The sequence below is a fragment of the Procambarus clarkii genome, chromosome 52, assembly GCF_040958095.1.
Source record: "Procambarus clarkii isolate CNS0578487 chromosome 52, FALCON_Pclarkii_2.0, whole genome shotgun sequence".
Classification (NCBI taxonomy): domain Eukaryota; kingdom Metazoa; phylum Arthropoda; class Malacostraca; order Decapoda; family Cambaridae; genus Procambarus; species Procambarus clarkii.
Window position 1 is genome coordinate 23,698,548 of NC_091201.1, and position 23,491 is coordinate 23,722,038.

The 23,491-nt window shown below is 40.7% G+C and overlaps 3 protein-coding genes across 4 annotated transcripts in view; 2 read left to right on the top strand and 1 right to left on the bottom strand.

The window, feature by feature from the left end:
- Window positions 1-1,862: 1,862 nt before the first annotated feature.
- The window catches only part of LOC123763659 (WD repeat-containing protein 89), a 28,633-nt gene continuing 7,004 nt past the window's right edge, over window positions 1,863-23,491 (bottom strand). Inside the window, exons 2-5 of one of the 2 annotated variants that reach the window (XM_045750925.2) lie at window positions 15,100-15,253; window positions 7,711-7,893; window positions 6,583-6,725; window positions 1,863-4,803 (exon numbers count right to left, since the gene is read on the bottom strand). In XM_045750925.2, coding sequence (XP_045606881.2) covers window positions 3,647-4,803; window positions 6,583-6,604 — 1,179 coding nt within the window. In that variant the 5' untranslated portion in view covers window positions 6,605-6,725; window positions 7,711-7,893; window positions 15,100-15,253 and the 3' untranslated portion in view covers window positions 1,863-3,646. Of the gene's footprint in view, window positions 4,804-6,582; window positions 6,726-7,010; window positions 7,118-7,710; window positions 7,894-15,099; window positions 15,254-23,491 lie in introns of those variants that run through there. The other variant, XM_045750924.2, reaches the window with a different exon arrangement.
- Window positions 7,761-13,436, top strand: LOC123763657 (histamine H2 receptor). The gene is made up of 2 exons (XM_045750922.2): window positions 7,761-7,895; window positions 10,552-13,436. The coding sequence occupies exon 2, from the start codon at window positions 11,646-11,648 to the stop codon at window positions 13,059-13,061; it is 1,416 nt and encodes a 471-aa protein (XP_045606878.2). The 5' UTR covers window positions 7,761-7,895; window positions 10,552-11,645; the 3' UTR covers window positions 13,062-13,436.
- On the top strand, window positions 16,279-23,427 carry LOC123763656 (uncharacterized). The gene is made up of 2 exons (XM_045750921.2): window positions 16,279-16,606; window positions 19,486-23,427. Exon 2 carries the CDS (start codon window positions 19,489-19,491, stop codon window positions 22,015-22,017), a length of 2,529 nt encoding a protein of 842 aa, XP_045606877.1. The 5' UTR covers window positions 16,279-16,606; window positions 19,486-19,488; the 3' UTR covers window positions 22,018-23,427.

Consider the following 23,491-nt stretch of genomic DNA (forward strand, 5'->3'; position numbering starts at 1 on the left):
CGCCAGGAAACTACACACTGCCGCCAAGACGAAGCACGCAGCTGGAAGACCAACAACGAAGCCACCAGTGCCCACACAAGCGACAAGAACTCGATACACGAAGACTCGAGGGGAAAACGAACCAGCCTCGTACTGGGCTGGACCGATCCGTAAAAAAAGGAGCGGAGCCATGGGAATACCTTCAGGAACAGACACCGAGCCAAACAGTGCCCCCAACCAAGGCTGGCAAAGAACCAGAAGGAACGGCCGCCAGGTAACCAGGAACCCAAACCCGGCGAGACTGGAAGGACCCAACCCGGGCGAGCAGACACACCCCGCCCAGGACTACTGAAGGACCAACAAGGCCGAAAACAGATGGCAATGAGAAGAATCCGCCAGCCGAAAGAACCAAACTGCAGACACCACAACAGCTAGGATCAAATGGCGATGAAAACTGAAGAGCCAGGGCCCAGGCAGAGGCCAACGAGGAAAACAAACGCCACGAACTGAATCACGAGACTCGAAGCAAAAAACAGCGACCCCTGCAACCCGTAGGAGCAGCGCAACCAACAGGGAAGAACGATGCACACGTCTCCAAGTTATATATGAGGAGAACCACTCAAGACGTGTGCTGCACTAAAACAAAAATGTACGTTCTGGAAAAGGAACAAAAAGACAACCTGTAGTCAGGACCACAATCCTAGCACCCTCGTCCCAACAAAAAGGAACCTAGGGGCAGGAGTGATCGATCGGAGAGCTACATCCACCCGCAGACATTGCAACACCGAAGCGGGCAGTGACAGACAAGGAAAAATGAAAAAACATAGGTCCATAACTGAACACTGGGGCAGTCCCTAACCAGGGAATTGAACATGTACAGAGGCCAACTGAGCACCAACATCAGTATAGCCAATAAGCACCTACCAAGACACACAACAATGTGTAGTATAGAGGTAGGAAATATGGAATTAGGCAATGAAAAGACCCTAATGTTGCACAGCCGAGCCGTGCAACATACCAGGAACATCGCTATGGGAGCATGTCCAGGGGAACAGGCACAGAAGACGACGAGGTGCAGCACAGAGGTGGAGGTGGCGCCTTCAACCTCGCAAAAAGCGAGGGAACTCAAGGGTCACATCCACCAGACCACAGAGCCCCCGCGGGGTTTCCCAGGGCCCTTAGCATTTTAACACGCTAAGGGAAGCCCAGGCAGGGTACTGCAAACTGGCGCCCAAGTCTACCAAACAAACTGCTAAAATCTGAACCCCCAGGGTATGTCCATTCATGGGGGCCAAGCAGGGGATACCACCAACCACAAACTATATATATACACCCCCAACAGCTAAGGGGAAATATGCAGGCAGAGCCCACCCCCCCAACCAGGCAGAAAACAAAAACAAAAGAAAAACCCCGCAAGAGGACTACGCACCCAAGCGGAACAGTCGGCTGCTATAATTGGTGAAAACTAGCCGTGAAAATCCCCACACTCCTACCAGTGACAAACTACCCCCCCTTACCCAATGACACACAAGGCAAGAAAATCCCAGTAGACCCCAAGGGCGGCCAAGTACCGAGCAGTAAAAGGCACAGCGGAGGCAGATCCCAAGGTGACTTGTGGAAGGTGGCCCAAAGCCCCAAGGGCAGTACTTACAGGGCACTTAGGGAAGATAACCCTAGACGCATGCAGCCCGAGTACCGTGGAATATTACTCCAAGCACATTGACCGATGCCAGAAAGTTACACATATCCATTCAGCCTGAATAGCTCCGGGGAGCTGACAGGGCTATCCCCCAGAAAAAATGGTTTTTAGCAAAATACATTTACTGTACAGTATATGCAATTATTTGCATAGTCTTCAAAGGATATGAAAATAAATACATGTCTTTGATTGGTTACTAAAAAAATGTTTTATTAAAATATATTTGAATTTTTATCACATACTGATAATATTAAGCCAAGTAATGTATCGCAGTACAGCATAAATGAAGTAGAATGTACATTTAAACAAAGTGAGTTGTAGTAATGATACTCTACCTAATGATCATCCTTTTAACAACATTGGTTGTAAGCTTGGTATTAAAGGCTGCTGCTTGCAAATATTGTAGATACTGTACAAGATGCATACAGTGCGGTAGCCTAATTTACTCCAATATGAGGTGTGCTCAGCTATACAGAATTAACTACAGCATTGAAATGCATAACCTGAAGTCATTATCCATTATCTCAGGACCTGGCAACTTTGAAATGAATTGCACAAAATATTTTCTGCATTGTACTATGTAAAATGAGAGTGGAAAAAAGACCGTTACATAAATACTGCCTAATCTGCACAGCTTATCTAGTGCATCAATGATACTAAAACGAGTCATCCATCTTGATAAAACCCCTGAATTTTTTTTTTATTTGGGAAGGGTGGGGCGGGGAGCATTGTGGGCATAGGTTATCAGGGGACCAACCAAGGTTTGAGGAACCATTACAAAATCACCTCGGCCAACTACTTATCGCCTAAAATTGATAATTTTTTTTTTTACTTTTGAGTACCTGTATTTCACATTGCAAATTACCTGCCAAAACAGTGTGAAAGTCCCGTTTGTTTCTTCTTATTGCAATATAGAAAAATCATGTGCGTACATTTCCCTATTTTTTAATTTTATGTTGAAAAATATATGAGGAATGTTAAAATGTTAAATATTAATCTACTGTACAGTATATGCACACAGTTTAATGCTAAATTTCTAGTTACAACCCAAAACCGAGAAAACGCATATATAAAAAAAAAATCTTTTTAAAGATTTTAGGAGTTGCTGACCAGAACCTGAAGATTCCCGGAATGTTTACAGTTGCGTAAGCACTGGTGGCGGGATGGAACATTAAAGATAGGGATGTGGACCAAGACACCAGGCATGAGTTCGCATATTGCTTTTCACTTTAGCAATCCAAAGTGTTTGTACTGTAGTCTGAGTATACTATACTTAACCTTGGAAAACAGTATGATAATTTTAGCAAGAAAAACTATGAATATACAGTACTGTACTATAATAATGCATATTAAACAAAATTCCATTTTTTTTTTCAATAAATTTTTGTTAATTCAACTATGAAACAGGAAACAAGACATGCCTATTTAGAGATGATTCTGAACTTCTATATAATAATCAGTTGAGATTAAATATCCCAAGACACTTAAAAGAACCTGGTCACTCAAAAAAGACAAAGCTTGTAAAGCTCTGAACTTTAGATATGACATTGTTAATTGATAACCCAGCCTCATTTTCTTTACACAAGCTACAAATATTGATTATAAAGTCAACAAGTTATATATATAATGTGCTGTAACATTATTTAACTAGAACAGTTGCCATAAAATTATACAATGATCTAAACACCCTCCTGAAGTAAGTAATTATCAAAGAAGACACCAAGCTGGTTTTTGCAGGTAAGTAACCGGCACTTACCTGAAACATATCTTGACTTCCAAATTATCATTAGAAGTAAGTTTCATTAATAACATAGTTATAAAAGAATCTTTAAAATTTCTTTTGGAGAACAAAAGGTATGAATTTTGTGATAATTTTTAGGGGCTGCTGTTCAAATGATATGACAACTATACATACCATAATACTGTAACATTTACATTTAACAAATTAATACACTCATTTTATTTAAACTAATAAGGTTTAGATCTATGTGCTTTGGTAAGCTTAGGAAGTGTGTGTTTGCCAACATTTTCAGTAGACTCTGGCTTCCACACCCTGACCACTCCACATTCCCCAGCAGTGATATAAGAGTTTGTCTCCAAATGATGCAATGCTACCCGTGTCATTAGTAGCTTCTGATTAGAAATAAAGGATCCTTTTGGCTTCAGTTGGCCAGTATGAATGTCAAGTTTCAATGTAGAGAGGCAATCACTTCCATCACCAGTGTGCGAGCCACTCAGCACAACAGGGTTGTCCCCATCATTAGACATGTGCATAGCCACTAGGTAACATTCGTCCGGTGTATTGCGCTTCATAGCACTAGCTATTTCTTCCCTGTTATACTTGTACAATGGTGCAGCCTCCTTGATATCCCAGTATTGCAAAGACTCCATGTCAGTTACTGCAGATAACCTTTCGTGTTTGCCATTTTGACTCAACCATGATAATTTCCCAACTGTCACTTCAGCATTCATGCAATATGTAAGAGCTTCATCCTCAGTATTTTGTGAGATGTCAAACACATTAATAAGTCCATCTGTAGCAGCTGTAGCCATAGTGTCTGCTTGTGTAGGGTTGAATTTAACTTGAGTGATGTCATCTGTGTGACATTCCCAATAACTCCCTAACATTTTATCACCTCTGATATCCCAGAATAAAAGGAAAACACTAGTTTCAACTAATTCAGTTCCTGCACATAATATCCTTTCATTATAAGACATATCAAAACATGTGATAGGCTTTAACACAGTTGAATCCTTAGTCATTCCTTTCAACTCTTTTTCACATTTATTGGACCTGATGTCCCACATTTTGACCAAGCCATTTCTGCTACTGGACCAAAGAAGGTTGCTGTTACTGGGAGAGAACCCTATTCCCGTGATACATTTTTGGTGGGGTTCAAAGCTGGACACTTTTTGAAGATTTTCCCTCTTCAGTACAGACACGGAATTATCCGACACCGAAACAGCTACGTTTTCCCAGCTGGCATCATGTGCTAAATGCAAACAATATTCCTTCTCCGAGAGAGTTGTGCTTGTCACAGCTCCATACTTAGTGGGGAAAAATGCTGCAATTTCCTTTTCTAGATTTGTGCTTGAACTTGCTGGCTTAGCACCTGCATTTTTTTCTAAAAGCAAAAGAAAAATAATATGCTATTAAAAACTATGATAATGTTACTGTATTAATATAATACAGTACAAGTGTTTAAAATCATCAATGAGCATGACAATGCTAATGCAGAGAAGACATTTTAATTTCGCACAGATAAACATAACTTGTTGAAGTATTTAAACTTACAAGAAAATTATTTCACTCTAATGAGGCTAAATATTACTTCTTTACCCGAGTGGTAAACATTTAGTACAGCTTACTAGGAGATAATGATAATAATAAGAATAAAAATGATGATGAGAAAATCCATAGGAGCCGTAATGATGGTTTGAACCTATGTGGTGAGTGTTCCCACGCACATGCTCTAGCGACTAGACCACGACATGATATAAGGATTACAACCTGGATTTCTACTAAACACACAAGGGTTTCCCGAGGCAAAAGTGTTACTAATTTTTTGTGGGAAATTTATATTACAAATCCATATGTTAAAATAGTGCTTGTTTATTTACCTGAAGGCCACTAGCTCTAGTGGCATGACAAGGACAGAAAGCCAGCAGGTTGTCAAGGGTCCCCACATGTCTTGAGGATTTTATTGAGCTGAATTTTAAAATTTAGCCTTTTTGCATTTATGGGTCTGATGGGTAGGCAGTTCCAAGCATTAATTAATAACCCTATTGTTGAAAACACATCTCCTGTTTTCTACCCCCTTGTATGTGTTACACTGACCTTTTGAAGAAGTGGTCTGCATCAATATCCTCCAAATTATTCAGTACATGTACTGCATTTTAAAACTTTATATTAACTCATAGTGAATATCTTTGAGAAAGTCAGAGTTGATTTTTTCTACAAGTATTAAGTCTGCGCAATAGTTTTACTCCGTAAATTGTATTTTATGTCTTCATAAAATACTGTCTACAGTAAAGAATATACTGTACGAAGACCAATTACTGTATTTTCCATCTACCTCAGCAACTGTATACACCAATACGACATTAAAATAACAACCACAAACACAACAAACTCCCTTCATTTATTTTTTATTTATTTATTTATATATACAAGAGTTCTTACATTCTTGTACAGTCACTAGCACGCATAGCATTTCGGGGTAGATTTTTAATTATAATGATCCCCGGAATACGACCGCCGAATCATTTAACAACCAGGTACCCATTCACTGTAGGGTGAACAGAGGCTATAGTTATGGATTGGCGCCCAGTCAATCCTCTCCGGCCAGGATACGAACCCAGGACAAAGCACTAGCAAAACGCCAGGCAAATGTCTTACCACTTCGCCATGGACTGCATTGTTTCATAGCAATGTCTTCTTAAATATTAAGCATCTGATTGACAATAGTTTATCTCATCAATAAAACCTAAACACTGGCACTGAAAACAGCCTCACCTGGCAAGAGACACCAGTCACACACACCTGACAACACTAGGCCTACCACACACCACTAGGCCTACCACACCTAACGCAACACTAGGCCTATCACACTATTAGGCCTACCATAAACCCGAGTATCAGTGCTTTTAAATAATGTCAGGTTTACCTATGAACTCACAGAACAGTTACAGCCCCGCTCCTGTGCCAGGTAAGTCCACTACGGGCTCACCATAGCCCGTGCTACTTACCCCGCTCCTGTGCCAGCTAAGTTACGAGCTCACCATAGCCCGTGCTACTTGGAAATTTGTTCCCAGTAGCTGAATGTTAAACAACAACCTATGACCTCCCCACTAGGCCTACCACAGGAACAAATGACCATCAGCTGACACAACTTGCTGCTTACCTGCTGAATTCATCTGGGTCATGGTTGTGTGTCCTGCTGTGGCTCTTTATGGTAGTTGTGGTAGAGGAGGCGGCGGCAGCAGCGCCTGCAGGAGCCTGGTGGTGGAGGAGCAGCAGTGGCCGGAGTCCCAGCGTGGCCGCCCGCTGTTGTGCAGAGAGGGATACAAGCCAGTACACAAGACATTATTTTGACTATTTCGGACAGAAAACTTATATATCATTGCTCAATATTAAAACCATAATATAATAATAATTTTTTTTTAAATTTCTACTTAACAGGTATAGTTATTAAATTGAATTGAAATTGAAATAAGTTTATTGATGTAAAATACACACAAAGGGATGAGGTAGCTCAAGCTATTCTCACCCCGTTCAGTACATCGTGTTAATACATACATATACACACATCACAAACAATAAACATATTACCAAACATTCTGAGAGAGTTATTAAATGAAGCTGTGTAATGTAATGGACATAATCCGGGCTTCATAAGAACGACGCCGACATGAGTAAACCCTTCACATCTGAAGGCCCACAAACATGCTCGAACGCACAAAACACTAGACCATGGCCAGTTTTTGGGTAGACTCCTATTACATTTACTGTGATAGTTATACTTGTATATAATAATATATATATATATATATATATATATATATATATATATATATATATATATATATATATATATATATATATATATATATATATATATTTTAAGGGTAAACGCCTAACATGTATTATTAACTAATAAAAAAAAAAAAGTCAGAAGCAACACGCCTGTCTCCACGTGTCTTATGTGTTGGTCAAAAAACAAAGCAAACAAAAAATCCCATATGTCAGGGACTAGGGGCCAGTGTCTTAGTTTTTTTTTTTTTTTTTTTTTTTTTTTTGAGATATATACAAGAGTTGTTACATTCTTGTACAGCCACTAGTACGCGTAGCGTTTCGGGCAGGTCCCTGGAATACGATCCCCTGCCGCGAAGAATCGTTTAAATCGTTAGTGCCCCAATATGTCAGGGACTGGGGCCCATGCCCGTGTCTTATAAGCGAGATTTATTATAATTTTTTGCTGTACTCCTGAAGCACATGATACAAAGAAATTAATGTGGTGAGAGATACTAACTAAAATCTTGAGAACGTCATGTCCGCTCACACACGCCGCTTTCTCCGGAATGTCCCATAAGTTGACACTGCATCCTGAGGAGCACTGCTGCTTCTCCAGAAGTCACTGGCTAGCGGGGTCGTGTCATCCACGCCAAGGGTCGCCTTCAGTGCTTCTGTCTTTGTACCAGACCAACCAGCGTTGCTGTAAGTACGAGAAAAGTCTCATGCATACGACAGTACCCCTGGTGCAATACTAAGAATAATCGTCGTTTAAAGTACAATGCGGCAGTAGATATTGTGATTGTCAAAACGTACAATATTCTTCTTCGCAAATTTGTGATATGTATTTAATTTAGAACAAAAATTAACTATAAAGGTTAAGACTAACGCCTGCCTAATACTACACATAATCTACCCATGGAGGACAGAAGAAAATGTATATATATGCTAATTAGCATAGTAAATGTGTGGCCACGTCTCTGTAGTAGAAAATAATAATAATAATAATAATAATAAATACACATAATGAAGTATGGTAAATGTACCAGTCATGTTGAGAGTAGCCGCAATACTCAGACACAACAGAAAGGAAACAAGACAAAGAATTCCTCAGGGTCTGTCTCCTGTGTAGAGGGATGCATGGTTTGTGGGGTATGCAAGAACAGCAAGAAATGCTTAATAGTAATAGAATTTTGACTATCAAATCACAATAGAATTTTGCGGAGAACATTTTGTATATTAGGAACATTGCACTAATTAAGCCTATTGGGGCATCCGGAGTTGGTTCTGTGTAATCCTACACTTAATTTTTGTACACTTGTGTATTTGTTCAGCACTAAACTAAACTTAATATTTAGATTTTCTAAGGAATGTTCTGTAAGACTTTTCGCCAATTTGTTCCACATGCAAAGTTCAGTTGCAAACCAATGTTTACATTTTAGTAAATCTAAAATAATCATCATACAATTTTTAATTAAAAATTTCCCATTTTTAATATTTTGTTACAAGTTCTGCAAGGAAAGTTTTGTTATCCTGTTTGTATCGACCTTGTTAACACCTTTCCTCCATGTGGAAAAAGAGTGACTCCGTCAAGACTGTCCGTAGCGTGACGGAGTACGCTAGGAACGAAATAGAAGCATAGTAATCTTATACTATAAGATCATATTTAACCAAATATTATGTAAACATGTACATGCCTTTGTTAATTGTTGCGGACGGAGGTGACTAGTTTATTGTGCACCCCATACTCATCCTGTGAGCGGTAGCGCATAAAAAAGATTACAGAGGGCACAAAAGGTATTTATCAGACCTCAACGGAGATTATTTCATTAACAATTACCTTCTTTCCTGCACATCTTATAATTATAATGTCAGCTAATAACAGAGATTGTTCCATTTCAATAGCTATGTATTTAGTTAATTATTATACATTAATGGTAGGTATTTTCGCTAATACATAATTGTTTTAGCTATGGAACTATAGATATTATACGTTCATAGAAAAGTTGCCGTTAATTATTATTAGTCTTCACAATACACTACTTGCTTCTTAATCTAATACGTCATTTATCTACTGGAAGCGAAATATAGATACAGTGCAAGAATTTCAAGTATTTTATCCTAAGTAATATGGTTTGTCATTTCATTCAACGTGAGTTTAGATTTATATCATACGAGCTAAATTTGATTAGTCTAAGATATATTGTTCTATTGTGTTCTTGTCTGTCCACACACCTTACACTTTACTTCAATCAGACCCCCAACACAAGCCCAACTGCCAGAGATACTTGTAGCCAAGTCTTATTCGAACTGTGCCAACGTCTGTTGGTCTGCTGATTTTGTTACTCGCCCCCCATATACATGTTTTGTTTGACACACATTGTGCGGGGCGGGAAAGGCATATGGGGAAAGGAGGAGGGGCATGTGGGGAAGGAGGAGGGGGTATGTGGGGCAGGAGGAGGGGTATGTGGGGCAGGAGGAGGGGCATGTGGGGCAGGAGGAGGGGCATGTGGGGAAGGAGGAGGGGGGTATGTGGGGCAGGAGGAGGGGCATGTGGGGAAGGAGGAGGGGGGTATGTGGGGCAGGAGGAGGGGCATGTGGGGCAGGAGGAGGGGTATGTGCATACCCGAGGCCGGATATCCTGGCCGCTCTGTGGCTTACATAGCACACAGGTTACACTTGCCAACAGTGTTACTTGATAAGCCATAAAGTTTTTAATACTTTTATTCACAATATTTTAAATTGTATATTTCACTATTTGGAAAGTATACAATATTTTTATATTTTAAATGCGATATTATAGGAAGATATACAATTTATTTATTTATTTATATACAAGAAGGTACATTGGGATTAACAGAGAACATAGAAATTGAGTTGATCTTACATTCTTGTAAAGCCACTAGCACGCATAGCGTTTCGGGCAAATCCTTAAACTAACAGATAATTTTAGACAATTCACAGCAAAATTGACAAAAATATGTTTACAGGTACTTTACAGCTTTACTATACAGGTACAGATAATTTTAAGAAGAATAATTACAGCAAATCGTCAAAAATGTTTACGGGAACATTGCAAGAACTTTTGACACAAAAGCAGATTAGAATAATATATCAAATCAAATCAAATTATATAATTTGTTTTCCAATAGCAAATTAACTTAAGTACCCATGACCGCTATTGGCTCCAAACACAATCATTGGTGTAATTCCTATTGTATAACAACATATTTGTTATAAATCACAATTATTGCTATAATAATGACAATAATTTATTTTAATAATTTTTACCCTGGTTAAGACATCACCTGCAGAAACATCCGGGGACCTGAGCTTTCTTAATCTGTTTATCTTTCCCTAGGTGATGGTCAAGTGGGTCCACTGTGCAGCCTTCCTCCAGCTTCTGTTGATGATGGCGAGGATGGTAGTTTTCCCCGTGGAATCCCAGGCAGAGGCGGTCGCTGCTGGAGACAATCAAGACTCCAGAGAGCCACCAATGGTTGAAGACGAACCGCCACCCACACAGGTAGAACCCCCAGGAGATAGAGGAGGTCCTACACCCAAAGGGCCAGAACCATCCGGTGCTGGAGACGGACATCTACCCAGAGATGGTTCTGTACCCAGAGAGATACAGCCACCCTGTCTTGGAGAGGGTTCGACGCCAGGTAAGACAGAACCAATCAGTGTCGTGAATGTCTCGTCACATGCAAAGGAAGAGTCACCCATTGTTAAACATGGTTTGTCACCTGGAGGTGCAGAACGGCTCATGGGTGAGTTAGTACCACATCCTGTGGCAGTCAATCCGTCCCAGCATCAGAGAGAGTCACATACTGATGTTGATGAACAACCGGAGAATGCTCCTCCCGTGGTAGTCCTTCCTTTGTCTGAGTACAAAATACTAACCACATCGATCCTTCCGAATAGAGGAAGCAGTGACATTGAGCATAAATCAGGTAAAACCGCTTCAGTTAATGATACAAAACTACATACCACCGTCTTACCGATCATTGGATCACAAGTATACGGCTCTATCATCCTGGCCTCCTCTGACGACAACATGTTAGTAAGCTGGTCAGGGAAGCCACACGCGGCCATGTTCAGACGAAGCATTAAGTCAAAGATCTCCACGCCTAAAGAATACCCTGGTGCACAGACTTTGGGAATCTGTAAAAATGTACATAATTCTCTGTATGGAAAACCACAATCAACAATGGGATACCTTTATCGGATAAATACATTAAAGGACATATATTTGTTCGTAAATAAAACATTCGTAGATATATGCCTTCCTATTTTTCGAATACATGAGATCTGCGAAGAGTATAGATATCTGACCATATGCTCCAAGAGGAGTATAGGGTTCGTGCATTCTCATGGCTGTCAGCGTTTATCTGAAGAAGACATGTATTTCGATTTTTTTTGGGCCTTCATGTTCTTAAAAACGATTCGGAATGTATGAAGAAAGTGTGTAATGGGTCATTTAGGTTGAGAGAATCAAGTGTAGGAGGAGTCACATACCAGATTTTTAATCTTCTCGATTTCCATGGAGGACAGAAGGCATGTAATGCCAATTTCTCACTCCACGGTTCTTACACGTCTGGCAGATACAACAAGACCTACGTGACTATAAATAACCACTGGCCGAGTTGTTGTGTTGTGTGTGTGGTTGTCTGGAGCGATCACCCGGAGGACCACGGCATCAATGGAGGTTGGAGATATCTAGACGGGAGCTGCCAAGCAACCGAGGTGGTGTTGATTATGGTGGTGGCGTGCGTGGCTGTGCTTGGGGTGGTGGGTAATGTGGTGGTGGTGGTGGTGATGGTGAGCAGTGAACACATAGGTCAGGAGTCCAGCATGCTCCGCACTACCCTGGCTGTGACTGACCTCCTTCTTGGTATCTTCGTGGTTATGCCCTCATTCTTCGCCCACATTTCGCCATTTATTACAGAAACTTCTTACAGCGATTTAAAATATCTAAATTATTTTATACGTTCAACGCATGTTAAAAAGCGGGATTTATCTGATTTTACAATCACTAATCTTTTGACATATTCAGAGGGTTACCCTTTGTTCCAGTCTCTCTTAAAAAAAACGTGTTTGACAGTATCCTTGTTAATCATATTTCTGCTGAGTGTGGAGAGATTTCTGGCGATAAGTCGGCCACTTCGCTACAGGGATTACATTACACCAGGACGAATCAAGGCAGCTATTGTGTTCTGCTGGGTAATGAGTCTCTTGGACGCGCTCATTCTCTCCTATGACAAAGACGGTCGCATCATCTCGCAATGGTCGACGTTTAACAAACTCCCGATCATAGGTTTAACGGATTACCCTGATACTTTATTGTATGCATTTTTATCCAATTTACACATAGTCCTCCTTATTGGAACTGTAATTGCCACTGTTGCCTTATCCTTGCTAGCCATCAGGAGTTTTCTCATCAAGAAAGCTCGCGAGGAAGCTGAGTGGAGACACTATGGACTTACATCAACTGAACTGTATGATAATGACAATCGTCGTATTGTAATCACGATGATCCTGATGATAATATTCTATATTATATCTCTTAGCCCAATTGGAATCCAGTTTATTCTTTACAGTTGGAACAACAGACCTTATCAAACATTTCTCTTTGAATACCTGGCCTCATGGATGTTCCTAGCCAGCACGGCTTGGAACCCGTGGGTGTTCAACATCCGGAGCACCCAGTTCGTCAGTGACATGGCTGAGTTCCTCCGCAGAGTGCTGCCGGCCAGGGTAGGCGAGAGGCTTAGGCCATACATAACTCACTCTGGACACAAGTGGGATAACTCTGAACTAACGCCACGTAGGATGAAGATGCTGCGGGAGTTGGGCATCTCAGAAACCTGATCAGCCTCGACTCCCACATGTCTTGGCCATCTTGCTCACTGCTGGGATTCCCACATGTCTTGGCCATCTTACTCAGTTCTCTTTATTATCATCATTATTATGTTTATTTTCACTCATTATTATTATCATCATCATTCTTAAAGATTTTTGACATGTCATTAGAGTTACTTTGAAGTTTCGTCAAGCAAGAACTGCACTATCAAATGCCTGTCATATGTATCTTCTTAACAGTCATTATTGTTAACAATAATGACACTTGGGTCATTATTATTAGTATTATTATTGTTTTATTATGTCACAATAATAAGTAAAACGCATGATAAATAGGAATTGTTATAAGCTAAATACATAATAAACATTGAGCAAGATATTAACTTAGTTTAGTTTTATATTTTCCTACCCATATTATCCTTATCAGACACAGGTAAACTTTGTGCCTGCAGCGGTGAAACGTGAGTACCTATAGTACCAACACAAAGCTGCTATTAGGACAATATCCCACTCTGGCCCCAGACATCACTCGGTACCCCTACTCAAATCTCTGAATATGTTAGATATTAAGTCACTGCACATTCTCTCATGTGTATTATACATATATAAAACGCTGAACTGTAATGCCAATCCTGACCTCAAAAGCTTCGTTGAAGGTTGTAACAGAACCCATGAGCACCACACCAGAAATAAATACAGTTTTGATATTCCAAGAGTACGACTTAAACAAACTAGAAATGCTCTACAAATCAAGGGACCCAGAATGTGGAATGACCTTCCCAACCATGTTAAAGACTACATCTCTCAACCAGTTTAAGATAAAAACGAAGCACTACCTAATAAATTTCCTGTAACCTACCTTACCCCTCTATTGTCAATCCATGTCTGTTTTTTTTTTAAACAACGCTGTTTGTCGACCTAATTGTATTTGTGCTGCTTTTTCAGCCATGTTCCCCCCTTTTTTATCTCTATTTTTATTTGTTCTCAACACATTTTATTCTTTACACTCAATTAGTATTAAGATTTAGTCATTAATGTTTTTCATGGCTGAAACGCTTTGCGTAATAGTGGCTTTAGGCATTGTATGTACTAGCTCTATCTATAATTCCATCAATCTTTGCAAAATCTCTTGTATGTATGTACCTTACCTAAATAAACATTTATTTATTTATTATTTTATTTATAGTGAGGGGAAGGAGTTACTAGTAGTGGTGGAGGGAAGGTGAGTTACTAGTAGTGGTGGAGGGAAGGTGAGTTACTAGTAGTGGTGGAGGGAAGGTGAGTTACTAGTAGTGTGGTGGAGGGATATAAATTTACAGTAAAGAATATACTGTACAAAGACCAATTATTTTCAATCTCCATCGGCAGCTGTATTCACCAAGACAACACATTAAAATAATAACAACAAACGCCACCATGACAACAAACTCCCTTCATTTTGTTTTTCTATTTATTTATTTATACTATATACAAGAGTTCTTACATTCTTGTACAGCCACTAGCACACATAGTGTTTCGGCCAAGTCCTCAATCCTAATGTTCCCTGGAATACGACCCGCCAAATCATTTAACAACCAGGTACCCATTCCCTGCTGGGTGAACAGAGGCTACAGTTAAGGACTGGCGCCCAGTCAATCCTCCCCGGCCAGGATACGAACCCAGGACAAAGCACTCGCAAAACGCCAGGCGAATGTTTTACCACTTCGCCACGGACTGCATTGCTTCATAGCAATGTCTTCTTAAATATTAATTAAGCACCTGATTGACAATTGTTTATCTCATCAATAAAATCTAAAAATTGGCACTGAAAACAGCCTCACCTGGCGAGACACACCAGTCACACACACCTGACAACACTAGGCCTACCACACACCACTAGGCCTACCACACCTAACGCAACACTAGGCCTATCACACTATTAGGCCTACCATAAACCGCTGTATCACTGGTTTTAAATAATGTCACAGTTTACCTATGAACTCCTCACTAGGCCTACCACAGGAACAAATGACCATCTGCCCAAAAGCTCACACAACTTGCTGCTTACCTGCTGAATTCATCTGGGTCATGGTTGTGTGTCCTGCTGTGGCTCTTTATGGTAGTTGTGGTAGAGGAGGCGGCGGCAGCAGCACCTGCAGGAGCCTGGTGGTGGAGGAGCAGCAGTGGCCGGAGTCCCAGCGTGGCCGCCCGCTGACTAGTCACTTCGTACAGTATACACAAGACATTATTTTTACCATTCGGACATAAAATTAGTACATTTCGTATATTTATATATCATTGCTCAATTTTAAACTCATAATATAATAATAATTTGAAAAATCTTCTACTTAACAGGTATAGTTATTAAATGAAGTTGAGTAATGTAATGGACATAATCCGGGCTTCATAACAACGACGCCGGCATGAGTAAACCCTTCACATCTGAAGGCCCACAGTGCATAAGAGCGAAAAGTGACGTTATTTTTAAGAGGACAGGTTTCTTAACATGGTCGAACGCACAAAACACTGGACTCTGACGAGCAGACGTCTGGACACCACCTCCGCCTGGAAGCTGCCTGATCACGTTCTGTTTTCGCGTTTTGGCTTTGCTGCTGCCATTTGGCATCCCTATATAGCGGTCGGGTTGTACGACGCCTGGCGCACATATCGCCTTGGGTCCCGGGATTGTTGATAGATTTTTTTTACGTGTTGTGGCTGGTTCTCCCGGAGGGGTGACGGTGTCCGTCTTGGCCGAGAGGTGCCGGGGGTTGGTGGATCTTGGTGGGCTCCTGGTGTGCCTTCAGTCGTGGTGGGCGGCTGGCTTCTGCTCTGCCGGAGGACATTGGATGACTTTTGCGTTTTAGTTGGGGGCCGAGTTTTGGTTTTGCTACCCGGTGTTCTCTGTGTGGGGCGGGGCCGGTGCTTGTCACCCTGAGGGACTCCTGGGGCTCCCCAATCATCTGCCTGATCATCTTTGCCGCATGACATATTCAGAGTTTTCAGTGATTGGCGTCACTGGTTTCGCGATTAACCCTTACCGGGTACGCCGGGGCGCATCCGATCACACGATCGTCGTCGCCCCTAAATCATCAACACTAGACCGTGGCCAGTTTTTGGAGACTCCTGTAGTGCATTTACTGCGATAGTTATACTTGTATATAATAATAATAAGTATTAAGAATAAACGCCTAACATGTAATATTAATTAATAAAAAGTCAGAAGCTACACGCCTGTCTCCACATATGACTTATGTGTTATTAAAAATAAATCTCCCATATGCCAGAGACTGGGGGCCATGCCCGTGTCTTATAAGCGAGATTTATATAATATTTTTGCTGTACTCCTGATGCTCAGGATACAAAGAAATTAATGTGATAAGCGATATCACCTAAAATCTTGAGAGCGTCATGTCCGCTCACACACGCCGCTTTCTCCGGAATGTCCCATAAGTTAGCAGTACTGCATCCTGACGAGTACTGCTGCGTCTCCAGTGGATAGTGGCTAGCAGGGTCGTGTCTTCCACGCCAAGGGTCGCCTTCAGTGCTTCTGTCTTCGTACCACAACCAGCGTTGCAGTAAGTGCGAGAAGAGGGGGTAGAAATAGCCTAAGCTACTCTATCCCTTTGAGATGTATTTCTTTCTTGTCTCAATAAACATACTTGAACTTTAAGTGCAAGAAAAGTCTCATGCATACGACTAATAGTAATACTAAGTAATAATACTAAGAACAATCGTGGATTAAAGTACAATGCGGCAATATATATTGTGATTGTCAAAACGTACAATATTTCTTCTTCGCAAGTTTGTGATATGTATTTCATTTAGAAAAAAATAACTATATAGGTTAAGACTAACGCCTGCCTAATAATACACATAATGAAGTATGGTAAATGTTCCTATCATGGTGGGAGTAGCCGCAATACTCAGACACAACAAAAAGGAAACAAGGCAAAGAATTCCTCAGGGTCTGTCTCCTGTGTAGAGGGATGCATAGTTTGTGGGGTATGCAAGAACAGCAAGAAATGCTTAATAGTCATAGAATATTGACTATCAAATCACAATAGAATTTTGCGGAGAACATTTTGTATATTAGGAACATTGCACTAATTAAGCCTATTGGGGGAATTTTTGTCTATCAAATCACAATAGAATTTTGCGGAGAACATTTTGTATATAGGAACACTGCATTAAGCCTATTGGCGCATCCGGAGCAGGGTCTGTGTAGGCTTCCACTTAATTTTTGTACGTGTTTGTTCAGCTTAGATTTAGATTTTCTAAGGAATGTTCTTCTGTAAGGCTTTTCGGCAATTTGTTCCACACACAAAGTTCAGTTGCAAACCAGTGTTTACATTTTAGTAAATCTAAAATAATCTTCCTATATTTTTTAAATAAAAATTTCGTGTGACTCCATCACTACTTTGTCCATAGCGTGACAATCAGGCTATAGACGAAATAGAAGCATAGTAATCTTATACAATAAGATCATATTTAACCAAATATTATGTAAACATGTACATGCCTTTATTAATTGTTGCGGACGGAGGTAACTAGTTTATTGTGCACCCTATACTCATCCTGTGAGCGGTAGCGCAAAAAAGGATTACAGAGGGCAAAAAAAAAAGTCTTATCAGACCTCAACGGAGATTATTTCATTAACAATTACAGTCTATCCTGCACATCTTACAATTATTATATCAGGTAGTAATAGAGATTGTTATATTTCAATAGCTATGTATTTACAGTTAATCATTATACATTAATGGTAGGTCTTTTCGCTAATACATAATTGTTTTAGCTATAGAAATATAGATATTACCGGTCATAGAAAAGCTGCCGTTAATTATTATTAGTCTTCACAATACACTACTTGCTTCTTAATTTAATACGTCATTTATCTACTGGAAGCGAAATATGGATACAGTGCAAGAATTTCAGGTATTTTATCCTTAGTAATAAGATGGTTTGCCATTTCATGCAGCGTGAGTTTAGATTTATCTCTAAATGGCTAAATTTTATTAGTCTAAAAAATAACGTTCTATTGTGTCCTTGTCTCTGTCCACACACCTTACACTTTACTTCATCTAGATCCCTACACAAGCCCAACTGCCAGAGATACTTGTAGCCTAGTCTTATTCGAGCTGTGACAACGTCTGTTGGTCTGCTGATTTTATTGTTTGCGCCATACACTTTTTTTTTTATTAATATATTAGGTACATCTGCATTTGTACAGCTACCCTAGACTATATGAAGAGGAGTACAGTGTGTCAAAAAGCTAGCTACGTGATGCTAAAAAAAAATCCCCATCACACAGGATGGGTAGTCATACAGAGACATGTGATAAGTAATCTGCACTGGCGCTATGTTGATGACATTTTAGCTTTATGGCCTCATGACCTTAGTCTTTTCCAGCCTTTCCTCGCCTCTCTTAACAATCTGGCTCTTTCTATCCATTTCAAAGTTGAGTGGGAATCTAATTCCCTCCTTCCTTTTCTAGACGTTCATGTTCACAGCTGTGTCCGGGTTCTCTTTCTCTGTCTACCGTAAACCCATGCATAGTGGCATGTACATTCACTTCTTTTCCTACCATCCTCCTTCTGTTAAGAAAAGTGTCCTCGTCTCTCTCTTCCTCCGCGCTCTACGCATCAGCGATCCTCAGTTTCTTGATTCTGAAATTGCCTTTATCTACAAATCATTCTCTCGCCTTGGTTACCCTTTGCATTTCATCAACTGTGCCTACTCTCAAGCTAAACGAAATTTCTTTCATCCTAAACCTGCTTCCAACACTAGTAGCACTGTACTATGCCTTCCCTTCATATCTGAACTCAAAACTTTTACCAATACCTTTCGTCCTCTTGACATTAAACTCGCCTTTCGACGAGTTTAAACTTCCCCTTTTACGCTGGGGAAGGAGGAAGGGCATGTGGGACAGGAGGAGGGGTATGTGGGACAGGAGGAGGGGTATGTGGGGAAGGAGGAGGGGTATGTGGGGAAGGAGGAGGGGTATGTGGAACAGGAGGGGTATGTGCATACCCGAGGCCGGATATCCTGGCCGCTCTGTGGCTTACATAGCACACGGGTTACACTTGCCAAATGTGTTACTTGATAAGCCAACTACGAATGTTTTAATACTTTTATTCACAGTATTTTAAATTGTATATTTCATTATTTGGAAAGTATACAATATTTTTTATATTTTAAATGCGATATTATAGGAAGATATAATTATATAATTTGTTTTTCAATAACAAATTAACTTAAGTACCCATGACCGCAATTGGCTCCAAACACAATCATTGGTATAATTCCTGTTGTATAACAACATATTTGTTATAAATCACAATTATTGCTGTAATAATGACAATAATTTATTTTAATAATTTTTACCCTGGTTAAGACATCACCTGCAGAAACATCCGGGGACCTGAACTTTCTTAATCTGTTTATCTTTCCCTAGGTGATGGTCAAGTGGGTCCACTGTGCAGCCTTCCTCCAGCTTCTGTTGATGATGGCGAGGATGGTAGTTTTCCCCGTGGAATCCCAGGCAGAGTCGGTCGCTGCTGGAGACAATCAAGACTCCAGAGAGCCACCAATGGTTGAAGACGAACCGCCACCCACACAGGTAGAACCCCCAGGTGATAGAGGAGGTCCTACACTCAAAGGGCCAGAACCATCCGGTGCTGGAGACGGACATCTACCCAGAGATGGTTCTGTACCCAGAGAGATACAGCCACCCTGTCTTGGAGAGGGTTCGACGCCAGGTAAGACAGAACCAATCAGTGTCATGAATGTCTCGTCACATGCAAAGGAAGAGCCACCCATTGTTAAACATGATTCGTCATCTGGAGGTGCAGAACGGCTCATGGGTGAGTTAGTACCACGTCCTGTGGCAGCCAATCCGTCCCAGCATCAGAGAGAGTCACATACTGATGTTGATGAACAACCGGAGAATGCTCCTCCCGTGGTAGTCCTTCCTTTGTCTGAGTACGAAATACTAACCACATCGATCCTTCCGAACAGAGGAAGCAGTGACATTGAGCAAAAATCAGGTAAAACTGCTTCAGTTAATGATACACAACTAGATACCATCGTCTTACCGATCACTGGCACTGGATCAGAAGTATACGGCTTTATCATCCTGACCTCCTCTGACAACGACTCGTTAGCAAACTGGTTAGAGAAGCCACACGCCGCCAAGCCACACGCCGCCATGTTCAGGCAAAGCAATAAGTCAGAGATCTCCACGCCTGAGGAATTTCCTGGTTCACAGACTTTGGGAATCTGTAGAAATATATATGATTCTCTGTATGGAAAACCACAATCATCAATGGGATACATTTATCTGATAAATTCAACAAAGTTCATATATTTCTTCGTAAATAAAACATTTGTAGATATATGCCTTCCTATTTTTCGAATATTTCATGGCTGCGAAGAGTATACATATCTGACCATATGCTCCAAAAGGACTATAGCGTTCATACATTCTCATGGATGTCAGCGTTTATCTGAAGAAGACATGTATTTCGATTTTTTTTTGGGCCTTCATGTCATTAGAGACAATGTGGAATGTATGAAGAAATTGTGTGAAGGATCATTTAGGGTTAGAGAATCAAGTGTAGGAGGAGTCACATACCAGATTTTTAGTATTTTCGATCCCTATGGAGGAAATAAGGCATGCATTACCAATATCATACTCCACGGTTCTTACACGTCTGGCAGATACAACAAGACCTACATGACTATAAATTACCACTGGCCGAGTTGTTGTGTTGGGTGTGTGGTCGTCTGGAGCGATCACCCGGAGGACCACGGCATCAATGGAGGTTGGAGATATCTAGACGGGAGCTGTCAAGCAACCGAGGTGGTGTTGATTATGGTGGTGGCGTGCGTGGCTGTGCTTGGGGTGGTGGGTAATGTGGTGGTGGTGGTGGTGATGGTGAGCAGTGAACACATAGGTCAGGAGTCCAGCATGCTCCGCACTACCCTGGCTGTGACTGACCTCCTTCTTGGTATCTTCGTGGTTATGCCCTCATTCTTCGCCCACATTTCGCCATTTATTACAGAAACTAATTATAGCGATATAAAATATCTAGATTATATTATACGTCCAACGCATGTTAAAAAGCGGGATATAGCTGATAATTCAATCAAAAGTGTTTTGACATATATTAAGGGTTACCCTTTGTTCCAGTCTCTCTTAAAAAAAACGTGTTTGACAGTATCCTTGTTAATTATATTTCTGCTGAGTGTGGAGAGATTTCTGGCGATAAGTCGGCCACTTCGCTACAGGGATTACATTACACCCGGACGAATCAAGGCAGCTATTGTGTTCTGCTGGGTAATGAGTCTCTTGGACGCGCTCATTCTCTCCTATGACAAAGACGGTCGCATCATCTCGCAATGGTCGACGTTTAACAAACTCCCGATCATAGGTTTAACGAATTACCCTGATAATTTATTGTATGCATTTCTATCCAATTTACACATAGTCCTCCTTCTTGGAACTGTAATTGCCACTGTTGCCTTATCCTTGCTAGCCATCAGGAGTTTTCTCATCAAGAAAGCTCGCGAGGAAGCTGAGTGGAGACACTATGGACTTACATCAACTGAACTGTATGATAATGACAATCGTCGTATTGTAATCACGATGATCCTGATGATAATATTCTATATTATATCTGTTAGCCCAATTGGAATCCAGTTTATTCTTTACAGTGGGAACAACAGACCTTATCAAACATTTCTCTTTGAATACCTGGCCTCATGGATGTTCCTAGCCAGCACGGCTTGGAACCCGTGGGTGTTCAACATCCGGAGCACCCAGTTCGTCAGTGACATGGCTGAGTTCCTCCGCAGAGTGCTGCCGGCCAGGGTAGGCGAGAGGCTTAGGCCATACATAACTCACTCTGGACACAAGTGGGATAACTCTGAACTAACGCCACGTAGGATGAAGATGCTGCGGGAGTTGGGCATCTCAGAAACCTGATCAGCCTCGACTCCCACATGTCTTGGCCATCTTACTCACTGCTGGGATTCCCACATGTCTTGGCCATCTTACTCACTGCTGGGATTCCCACATCTCTTAACCACTACAAATTGATATAGTTATGTATATTCATTTTTTCCATGCTTCGATTCGTATTTTGAATATGATTCTTAACAGAGTGGAATATTATAGGGAATTTTGTAATCAAATTTAAACCAGAGAAAATAGCACGAATCTCTTACAACAAATGCTCCTTTCAGTAAAGCTATGTTCCAGAGTTAGACGAATAAAGCGTTGAGCTCCAGCTCAACGCTTTGTGGATATGCTAAAACGAGGAGAATTAGAAGCAAAAATAATAGCTATTAACGTCGAACACATGGTTAATAAACGTTAATGCTAACAAATGCAATATAATGAGGAGCGGTTCAGGGTAGACAGGACTCCAGGGACAACACGGGCTGGAAATAAATTGACAAACATCAGGGAAGCCTTTCAAACCAAATAGACAAAATGGTCTTCAGAACACTATACAGAACGTACGCAAGACATACCCTTGAGTCTGCAGCTATGGCATGGAGTTCACAATCTAAAAAAAAAATATACAAATAAAACTAGAAAAGAACAGGCATGTTGGAGAGCTCAGGCAGGAGTAGTCTTGGAAGGCTTCCAAAGGTGTACCATAGCTCGTTCTCACGAACTTTCCCAACGTCAAGAAAACGTCAATCGACTTGAGAATGGTCCAGGACGGACCGAAACGTCGTCGTCCCTTCAACTTCTAGTGTGTGGTCTGGTCAACGTCAAGAAACTGTCGTATTAAAGTGCCAGAAGCTAAGGGCCAGCTACTGATCCACGTTATTATTCGAGTACTTATATATGCGATCTTTTCCCGGAAATGCTGTGAAGCGCTGAAAAAAATCGGCTCAGTGTACTATATAAGCGATCTATGACATATGTATATATATTGGAGCTGTAAGATGGGACCCGCCTGTATGATCCGCATTCCTGAGCTCCTGAGGTACGCACATTACCATAGTTTGATCCCATTACAGGACTGTGATATGTTCTCATTGATATATATCACGTTCTCGTGATTATACTGTTTACATGTATATATATTTTATAGTTCCTTCAGATAGACTACCACTATTATTATCATCATCATCATTCTTAACAAATTTTGACATGTCATTAGAGTTACTTTGAAGTTTCGTCAAGCGAGAACTGTACTATCAAATGCCTCTTGTCATATGTATCATCTTAACAGTCATTATTGTTAACAATAATGACACTTGGGTCATTACTATTATTATTATTTGTTATTATTATTGTATTATATCACAATGAGAAATAAAACGCATGATAAATAGGAACTTGTATAAGCTAAATACAGAATAAATATTGAGAAAGATATTAACTTAGTTTTATATTTTCCTACCCACATTATCCTTATCAGACACAGGTAAACTTTGTGCCT